The sequence below is a fragment of the Amborella trichopoda genome, chromosome 8 (assembly GCF_054954075.1).
Source record: "Amborella trichopoda isolate Santa Cruz 75 chromosome 8, AtrichopodaSantaCruz75HAP2 v2.0, whole genome shotgun sequence".
Classification (NCBI taxonomy): domain Eukaryota; kingdom Viridiplantae; phylum Streptophyta; class Magnoliopsida; order Amborellales; family Amborellaceae; genus Amborella; species Amborella trichopoda.
This window is the reverse complement of record NC_142343.1, coordinates 4,416,084-4,427,255: the sequence shown is the minus strand read 5'-3', so window position 1 is coordinate 4,427,255 and position 11,172 is coordinate 4,416,084. Positions and strand designations below refer to the sequence as shown.

The 11,172-nt window shown below is 33.9% G+C and overlaps 1 protein-coding gene across 1 annotated transcript; it reads right to left on the bottom strand.

Moving 5' to 3' along the window:
• Positions 1-731: 731 nt before the first annotated feature.
• On the bottom strand, positions 732-1,211 carry LOC18436329 (mannose-specific lectin). The gene has a single exon (XM_006846350.2). It carries the CDS (start codon positions 1,209-1,211, stop codon positions 732-734), a length of 480 nt encoding a protein of 159 aa, XP_006846413.1.
• Positions 1,212-11,172: the final 9,961 nt, after the last annotated feature.

Below are 11,172 nucleotides of genomic sequence, written 5' to 3'. Positions count from 1 at the left end.
AACCTATCTGTAACCGTTAACCTTAAATAAAAAAATGCATATTGACATCTCCAAAAAAAATTGAAAAAATAAAATTAAAATTTTGTAGCAATCATACTTTGATATGCACCAACTATATACATCAACTATAAATGCTTAAAGTAAGGTACACCAGTATGCTATACCGAAAGATGGAATAACCGTGCAGGCTAACTATATAATCACCTAATAATCTATGCCCACTACTAATTATAAAATTTAAAGCTTCAATGAAAATTTAAAGCTTCATTGATGCTACAGGTCTGTAGCGTATCTAAAAAAACGAAAATCTTGAAAATAAATATTCTGGACAACATTTTATAAGATGCACTATGTTTAAAATTGGAACTCTTTTTTGTTTTATATCAAGGCATAATGACCAATCCGAGGGTTTTCCGGCGTTAAAAAAACATTAGCTATGTCAGTAGATTTTTTTTTTTTTCTTATACCTGATGTAAACAGATTCCTTTTCTAGATCACGCCATGCTTGATTAGAAAGACGAGGAGAGAGAAAAGTTTCACGATGATGCTTTTACTTCACATCAAAATTCAAAAGGAGAGGTCTCAATTTTATTTACTGGCACTACCAAAGGTGCACATAGAGCTACAGTGAGTAGATGAGTTCTCAATTTTATTTACCTGAAGAAGGTACACATACAGGTACAGTGAGAGAGAGAACTCCATGACTACATTGCCTTCTGCACCAAAAGTTATCACTCCTCATCGTTGGGTAGAACTAAAGTTGAAGGTAAATGAGTCAATACGTGATTAGTACCCATGTACCATATAGCAGAATAAATAGCCCCTTCCCCATCAGATCGAAGAACAAATACATAGTCACCTTCTCCACGCGATGAACCGCTACGCCATACACGGACACCATTCTCGTTAAAAACCGCCATGTCACCATCGGTTTGCAGTATGCAATAGCAATGCCTGCCTCTGTTGTAAGTCTGCGAAGCCCATATAGGTCGTGACGCGCGGTAGCGGACGAGGTTGCAGTCCCCTTGCATTACAAGGCCGTAGTCTCCTTCATTAAGGGATTCTCCTGTATTGAGACGACATCCAGAGAACAGGGTATTCTTCCCATTAGGATTGGCAAGGCATCGGGCATTGTCACTGTCGGCAAGCGAAGGAAGGAGAAGAGAGAGAAAGAGGGTTAAGAGGAGGAGGAAGCATGGGGTGGTTGCCATTGCTGTTAGGATTGAGAGAGAGAGAGCTGAGATAGAGGGGCCTTCAATTCCAGTGTGTTGTGTGATTGTATGAGGCCTCAAATCAATTTATAGAAAAAACCCGGAAGAGAGAGAATTGAAGGTTTACACACATACCCTTATTATCCATGTAACGTCCATCTCTAAGATGGATGTCAAAAAAATGTTATATCCACTGGGGGGAAAAGTTTATGAAGAGCCGAGGCTTCAAACAATTAAATTTGAACCCACTTCAAAAATTTCACTACAAGATGTTGTTTTGATGCTCAAATATTATCAAATTGATCATCTCGACATCAATATGTATGGATATGAGAAAGTGGATTTCAAGTTTTAGAAATAGTGCAACTCGTAATGCATTTTTGGACCGTCAATTTTCAAGATTTTCAAGTTTTCATAGATCTGTTTGATCTACATTATTTTTTAAGCTTTAACTTTTGTAATTAAAGATGAAAATATATTTTAAGTCTACCACAAAGATTTACAATATTGAAACCACATTTCTTGCTACTATTTGAAGGTGTGCTTTACTTTGATTGTTTAGGGCCTCAGCTCTGTACAAACCACACTCAAGTTAAAAATAGGTAGTGAAAAAAGGAATTCAAAAAGTAATATTTATATTTAAAAAAAAAATCTAAATTTAGATCATTGTCATGGTTGAGATTATAAAAACCTATAATTTTGGATTAAAAATACATCTCTTGAGATATATATTATGTAGGGAGGTAGCACAACAGTTGTGTGAGTCGGTGAACTCACAAAACGCTTTTTCTTATTATTATTATCATCATTATTTTTATTTTCGACTTTCGATGTATGCAGCTTTGATGACCTGAATGCAAAAAAGTTACGATCTGCAGAGCCACCGAATAGTCTTTTGGGATTCGATCCAATGATCATCAATTGGGATGATTATTTTATGACCATCCACATCCTGGCTTGGTTAAATATGCCTCGAAATGATCACCTTATTTATGGATTCCTTAGGAAGAAGATAGAGATGGCAGACACATTGTAATTTATTCAACTTTCGAGCATTGAAAGTTTCTTATCAGAAGAAATACGACGAAAAAATTGGACCCTGTAACTGATTTGTGAAGTTTGTATTATATCAAAGGGGGAGAGAGAGAAAGTGGGTGGAAAGATGTGTTTGGTATTGCTAATAGAATGATATGCATACGGATCTTAAAATTTTAAGTAAAATGCAAAATGTTTTGTTTATAGGTAAAAATTGTTGAAAAAACTTGAAGGAAGAGATGAACTCACTTCTAGGATTAGGGGCAGTGTCTTTAGACTATCGATCACAAAGATCAGGTTTTTATCAGAACTGTAAGAACTCCATAAATTTATGTGTCCCTCTCCATGGCCATGAAACCCTTCTTAAAGAGGGATAGAGGAGGTCGTTCTCCAACGTTCAGCTTTTTCCTAAAATCTCTGAGAAAACATGGCTCTGTAATCGTAGGAAGTGGGTGGTTACTTTCTAGCAGTTAGATAACTGCACTTTCTCTCTCTAAGAAGCCTCCATTTTTAGTGATAAGCATTAAATTATAAGAGAGAGAAATATTGTACGTTTAAAGGCCCCATGGCCATACACACATACCAACAACTCCCACTTGACCATGAGGGCCCGATATATTGAAATATCATAAAGTCTTTACTACTTAATGAATTTAACATTTATGTGCATATTTTTGTCACGAGGCTTTCACGTAAGTGCGGTTATATATCTCATAACAAAAAATATCCAAAGTCATGTCATGATTTTTTACCCTAATGCGATTTTTCCTCTCATGACCAAAACATCAAAAAATATCCCATTTAGGAGTTCCTAACTTAAATATTTTTAAGTCTCATCAAACTTACTTGCTTTGATAATATTTTTACAGTCAATCCATTTGTTAAAGGGTTAGCAATCATATCTGAAGATGGCAAATAACTTGCAATTATTTCATTCTTTCCAATAATATCATAAATATAATGATAATCAATTTCAAAGTGCTTACTCTTAGAACTATAAGCTCCATTTCTAATTGATGAAATAGCAGCCTGATTATCACAAAAAAATTTAACAGGTCCGTCGAGTATATCCAGCTTCAAATCATTTATGAAGCGTTTAATCCGCAGACGGCATAAGTTGTAGCAATGCTGCAAGCAATATACTCGGCTTCCATAGTATACCGAGCTACACAACCTTGTTTCTTACTAGATCAAGAAACACATCCACCACCAAATCCATAGTATACCGAGTTACACAACCTTGTTTCTTACTAGATCAAGAAACACATCCACCACCAAAGAGGAATGCAATTCCTGAGGTTGATTTTCTATCATCTGGGTCTCCTACAAAATCTGCATCAGAGTACCTAGTAACCTCTAAGTTGTCAGTTTGGAAGCACAACTTGTAATTTTTAGGTTTTTTAATATATCTGAGTATCTTTTTTACCGCTTGCCAATGAGCCATCCTAAGATTACTCTGAAATCTACTTACAAAACCATATGCATGACTCAAATCATGTCTTGTACACAACATGACACAATTTATGCATCCTACTGCATGAGCATATGGAATTCTTTCCATTTCAGCTTTGTCACTATCATTTAACGGACACATTTTCTTTGATAATTTTAAGTCTTTACAAATAGATGTATTTATGGCCTTGCAATTTTCCATCTTAAATCTCTGTAAAAAAACTTTCTAAATAATTTTCTTAAGATACATATAGAAGTCTTGAATTTCTATCTCTTGTTATCTTAATGCCCAATACATATGAGGCTTCTCCCATATCTTTCATCTCAAAATGGGAACTTAGCCATGATTTGATGTGGTTAATCATACGAATATCATTACCGGCTATCAAAATATCATCCACATATAGTGACAATATAAGAAAATTGCTCCCACTATTCTAGACATATACACAATGGTCTAACATATTGGCTATATAACCAATTTCAGTGATTGCATTATGAAAAGTAAAGTACTATTGCGTAAAAGACTGTTTTAGATCATATAAAGATTTCCTAAGTTTATATACTTTGTCTTCTCGGCCTTTAATTACATATCCTTCTAGTTGTTTCATGTATATGTCTTCTTTTAATTCTCCATTTAATAAAGTTGTTTTGGCGTCCCTCTGAAATAATTCTAGATCATAATATGCAACTAATGCAAGGATGATCCTAATAGATGAAAATTTTGCTACTGGAGAATAAGTTTCTACATAATCTATGTCATCCCTTTGGGCAAATCCTTTAGCTACCAACCTAGCTTTATATTTATCAATGAATCCATTTGCATTAAGCTTTTTCTTTAGGACCCGTTTGCAACCGATCGTTTTTCTATCTTTAAGGAGGTCAACCAACTCCCAGACTTGATTTCTTTTCATAGAATCAAGTTCATCATCTATGGCTTGAGTCCACTCAGCTGAGTCATGTGAGCTAATAGCTTCACTGTAGCTCGTCTATTGTATCCTCACTCAATGAAGAGTAATTATGTCAAATCTATAGATTTAATTGGAATACGATTAATGATATATATTACAGTGTTGAGAGCTTCACCCCTAAAATGAGGTGATAAATTTGAATGGCGCATCATGGACCTAACCATGTTCATTAGAGTTTTATTTCTCCTTTCAACTACATCATTTTGTTGTGGTGTATATAGCATAGCTGTTTGGTGAATTAACCATGCTCCTTAGTAAATTCAGAAAATAAGGCGGAGCAATATTTACCTTATTTATTTATTCGAAGAATTTTAATATGTCTACCTAACTGATTTTCTACCTCAGCTTTAAATTCTTTAAATGTTTCTAATGCATCTGATTTCTTACTAATTAGGTATACATATTCATAACGTGAATAATCGTCTATAAATGTTATGAAATATTCCATACCTCTATGTGTTTTCACATTTAATGGACCACATATATCAAGTGAACATTACTACGTAAGTCACTAGACTTTTTCCCTTTAGGAAAAGGCTTCTTAGTTAATTTATCAAAAATACATGGCTCGCATGTTTTAAACACACTTTCTTCTAAATTGGGGAGCAAGCCTCTTTTAACCATTTGATTCATTTTGTCTTTATTTATATGTCCTAACTTAAGTGCCATAAATAGGGATCATCTATACACATAAAAGCATCAAAAGAAGCATCAATATAACCAAAAAATGATGAACTTTCATTAATATTCAGTCGGTATAAATTATCAACTTTAGTAATGTACACCAAAGCTCTAGAATGCTTCCCAAGGGAAACTGACCAGACGTGAACCTTATTTCATAACCCTTGTCATCTGGCCTCGGGACAGAAATCAAATTGCGACTCATCTTGGGTGCATACAATGTGTCGGTCAATAAGAGATTTATTCCTCCTAGTAAACACATCTTGAAAGTACCAACACTTAGTACATCGTAGTAGGTGTCATGTCCCATATAAATCCGTTGGTTACCGACTATAATCTCTTTCATTTCTGTGAATCCATCTTTGGTCCTCGAGACATGTCGAGTGGAGGCTGAGTCGACCAACCAATTTTTCAGGTCATGATCAGCAACTATTGATTCTAAGACTACGCATATCAAGTCCTTTATCTTATTTTGATTATTTCGAACAAGGTTGTTATTTTTGTTTCTATTTTTATTTTTCAGCTTAGGACAATTAAACTTGATGTACTCATTTTCCTTACAATAAAAACAGGTCTTCTTAACCTTATTCTTTTGATTTTTAAAATTTCTCCTCATTCCCTTATATTTAGTATTTTTCTGATAATTGAAAGGTTTCTTGAGGATCTGAGAAGATAAACTTTGGGAAAAGTACAACTCATTTGACTTCTTCCTCATTATTCTCTTAGCTTCAATACTAAAATGCATGGGAAGATTTAACATAGTTATCCCTTGTACAGAATGGTTTAATGCAATTACAACATATTCTCAAGATGGAGGGAGACTGTTAAGGACAATGGACACTTGCATGCGATCGGGGACTCGATTCCCAGCTGCAATAAGGTCCTTTGCGAGCACTATCATTTTGTTGACATGCTCGATCACTGAGTCTGCTTCTTTCATTCTGTAAGAATTGTATTTTTCTAACAACAATTATACATGAGTCTTAGTAATGGTCCCATACTTTTCAGATAGAGCGCCTATCATACTTTGAGCTGTAGCGTAATCTTCAAAAACTCTAATTAAATCATCTTCCATAAAGCTCAACATAGTAGTCCTAGCTACTTTGTCATCTTCTAACTATTTTTCAGGTCTCCTTCTGGCTTGACCATTGGCATTAGGCTCTAAAACTGGTGGTTCTATTTCTAGGACATAATCTACCATATCTTGGAAAAATAATATATCTAATTTTTCTTTTCCACATAGAAAAATTGGTCCCATTGAGTTTTTCAAGTTTGGATAATTCTGACATGACGAGCCTAGATGCCATTTTAAATTTTTCGATAATACCTAAAAGTTCAAAAATAAATTTAATTGTGTTTAAGAAAAGATTGTCTGCTAGCTAAATCAATAAGTTTGCCGACTCTCAGTGAGCTGCAACTTCAAAGAAAATTTTTCTCGAACAATTTATGTTCGCATTGCTTTGATACAACAAAAAATTAATAAAGTAAGGCAACAACTACTTTTATGTCAAATCTTGTATAAGAATAATTTTCATAAATATTTGAATATGTCTTAGCACAAGATGGAGAGTCTACAATAAACTTGAGGGAAGAGATGGACCCACTCTTAGGATTAGAGGCAGTGTCTTTAGACTATCGATCGTAAAGATCAGGCTTTTACTAAAACTATGAGAACTCTGTAAATTTATGTGTCCCTCTCCATGGCCATGAAACTCTTCTTAAAGAGGGATGAAAGAGGTTGTTCACCAACGTTCGGCTTCCTCCTGAAATCTCTGAGAAAAAGTGGCCCTGTAATCCTGGGAAGTCGGTGGTTATAGCCGTTAGATTACGGCACTTTCTCTCTCTAAGAAGCCTCAATTTTTAGTGATAAGCATTAAATTATAAAAGAGAGAAATAGTGCACGTTTAAAGGCCCCAAGGCCACACACACGTACCAACAAAAATTACAAAGAAAGTCCGTGAAACCACAATTTTTTTATTCTTTTTCAAATTACCCCATGGTCGACTTGAACTTTGATTTTTCTTTTTAGTTTTTTGTTAGTAGGGTAGTTCCCCAAGCTTAAGGCACCGCCCTACCAACGAAAAAAAAAAAATTTAAAAAAAAGTTATAATAATAATAATAAATAAATAAAAATCAAAACTCAAGGTGGCCGAGGAACAATATTGAAAAAAATTTAAACAAGATGGTTGACCGACCTTCTTTGTAATATCCATTCATAAGTGGAGCCTTTTTGCATTTTACCTAAAATTTTAAAATCCGTACGTAAATCACTCTACTTAAAAAAAATGGAAGTATGAAGTAATTCACTATTGCTAATATAGAACAGCCCCAGATTTGCGACGGTTCCATTTTGGTGGTCTGGTAATAACCTAAGATAACTAAAATTGCAATAACAAAAACAAAAACAAAAATGTCGGTTTTATTAACATTAAACTAAAACAGAAATAGAAAAATAAAACAAAATAAGACCCCAACATACAATTAGTAAAAAAAAAAAAAAATTGGATTATGCCGTAATGCTGCAAATATTTCATATACTTACATAAATTTTCTTCAAAAATAATCCACATAATACGCTAAAAACCCTTTAATAGGTGGTATTGGTATAAAGAAGTCCTCCACACTGAACCCATCAAAAGCTGTGATACAAATATACACAAAGGGCATCAAGTATATATAAATTACTCCCAACAATTATAACTGAGACATCCAATGGTACCTCTCTGAGTGGATCTATAAATTTCTAGGCATGGCGTTCCGATCTCGCACTAGGGCTGATATATGACAATACACCCAATTCTCTATCCAACCGAGTTCATTTTATATGACAATGCAACTACTTATAATAAGCTAATCACTATTCACAATCCCATCTATAGGCCTCGTAACTTTCTTTTCATGAAAAATCACAACCGGTAGTTCTTACCGTCAAGACGGACAGAGATAATTGTGGTCTCCAAGATGTTCAATTACACTACAATCATATGATATATGACTCATAAGAAATAGTATAAGGTTGCAACTGCAACGGATTCACTAGAACTCAAAAGACATACTGGATTTAGTTGAGTATAACATGGGAAACAATGGCATTAATCATGAAACCAGCAAGGGTCGATGGACCACAAAGATTATTTTTAAAGATCAATGATTCTCCATGGACTACCAAATAACCTTATGAGATTGGATTTTTATGAGGTAAAGATTAGCTAGTGGTTGAACTTTTGAAGATAATAAATAAATAATAAAATCAATTTGTTGAGAAGAAGGGCTTAACCAATGGTTCAAAATCTCAACAAAGAGTGGGTCAACACGTGCAAGTGAATAATATGAGAAAAAAGGGAAACTCTTTCAACTCTCTTTCACTTAAATTTCTGACCGCATTGGAAACCCCAGATCCGCCCGAACAACAAGGGCTGTTAATAGACTTGGCCGGGCCTCGGCATCCCGGCCGGGCCTCGGCATCCCAGCCGGGCCTGTTAATGGCCTGCGAACGGCTTTGGGTTGGGCCCTTATGGACAATGCTATTTTGGCTGGGTTGGAGTTTTAATGGGCCTCCCAATAAAAGCCCGTAATTTCGCCCACAGTAAGGCCAAAAATGCCCTAGCTCGGCCTAATAAATTCCATCCCAGCCCATTTTTATTGAAATCTTCTTTCTTAAAAATTTTCTTATTAAAAAAATGGCTGCTCTGGATGGGTAGAGGTAATGCCTTTTTTTTTTTTTTTCAAGGAAACTCTATATTTCCTCCACCGCCACCCCCATTTTGCAACCCAAATCTCTCTCTTCCTCTCTCTCTCTCTCCAAAATATACCTTCAGAATAAAAAATATGTAATATGTTTTATAAAAAAGATGCAATATGTTTTAATGAGTTTTTCATAGAGTGGTTAACAAAATTTCCCATTTATTGCATCCAAATTCAATTTTTTTGAAAAGCTGTATATCTTTACTCTATATATTCCAAACATTGTATCCAAAATACAAATTAAATTTTTTTTAGAAACTTATACATTTTTACTCTATTTATTTCAAAGAAAATCGTTTAAAAAACTTTTCTGTTTTTGTGCATCCAATTTCAAAATTTAGGACTTCTTGTGTTTCTCCCTTCCATTTTAAATTTCCTTCTATTTTGAATTTTTTTGGATAAAAAACTTTCTAAGAAAATTTCAAATCCAATTTAAATTTTTTCCACTTTCCATCTTTATCATTTGTGCATTCAACTCCAAAATTTTGAAATGTGTCATCTTTTTGGGTTCCATTTTGAATTATTTTGGAATAAAATTTTCTAAACCGCTTTCAAATCCAGGTCATTTTTTATTTAACTCTCTATTTCATCCCTTCTAAAAATCATATTCTCTAAAAAAAATTTATATATATACTCCAACATCTTTTTTCCATGAAAATATATTCTTTAAAAAAAATCCGTCTATCCAAAACAAAAAATTAAGACCATCACAAATATGTTTACTTTTTTGGATTACACCCTCCCTCTGAAAACCCAATCTTTTTAAAACCTATTCTCTCTAGAGAAACCCAAACTCCTTTTTTAAAAACCTATTATCTATCTAGAAACCTAATCCCTCTCTCTAAAAGTCATTCTCTCTAGAAATCCATTCTCTCTTTCTCTCATTAAAAACTCACTTTCTCTCTAGAAACCCAATCTCTCTTTCTCTATCTAAAAACTCATTCTCTTCTTCTCTATTTAGAAATCCAATCTCTTATTGAAGATCTTCTTAAATGAGATCTTCTTAGAAGTAGAAGATTGAGATTTTAAAACGGGAAACAAAATTAGAGAGCTCTTGATGTCGTATTTTGCAAAAAGTTTTCAGAAAATGAGATTTAAAAAAAAAAAAAAAATTTAAAAAGGGGGCATTAGTAGTCCTCATGGGAAATCAGAAAATGAGATTTTAAAAAGAAAAGTTTCTGAATGGGGGACATGAGTAGTCCTCATGAAAAATCCATGCTTATGTAGACATAGGAAAAATGAAAATGTTTTTTAAAAAAGAAAAGAAAAATACGACACCGCAGTCCTGGTGTTTTGTGCCATGGATAGGCATGATGGGAAATCTATGCCTGGCGTAGGCATAGGAAAAATGAAAATAATTTTTGGAAAAGAAAAAAAAAACAGGACTCCGTAGTCTTGGTGTGTCGCGCATGAAGGGAAATCCATGCCTGGCGTAGGCATAGGAAAAATGATTTTGGAAAAAGAAAAAAAAATCTTAGATGAGATCTTCTTAGAAGTAGAAGTTGTAGATTTTAAAATGGGAAACAAAATTAGAGAGTCCATGATGTCTTATTTTTGTAAAAAGTTTTCGAAAAATGAGATTTTTTTAAGAATAAAAAAAACTAAAATAATGAAAAGGGGGTAAAAGTAGTCTTCGTAGGAAATTCATGCTTATGCAAGCATAGAAAAAATGAAAATGTTTTTTAGGTAATGGGTAGTTTTGCAGTTTCATTGTACAAGCCTATATATATTGGCTCTATAAATTATATATATTGGCTCTATGAATGAGATATGTGCAACCTGTGGAGGAAACTAGTGTAGTGCAAACTGTGGAGGAAACTAGTGTAATGCAACTGTCTCTCTCTCATAGTGTACTTGTTTTCTCTTCAATAGTGCGTTCTTTCAATTATCAATAGGTAGTGCGGAACCTTGCGTACTTTCAATTATCGTAACATCCATAAAAACTAACAAGGGTATCATAACCTTATCCTTCGGAATTTCAAAAATGTCAACATCTCCTTCTAAAAAGTCAATCTCTCTTATTATCTCTAAAACCCACTTTCTCTCTAAAAATTTTTTCTCTCTCTCAAACTTATTCT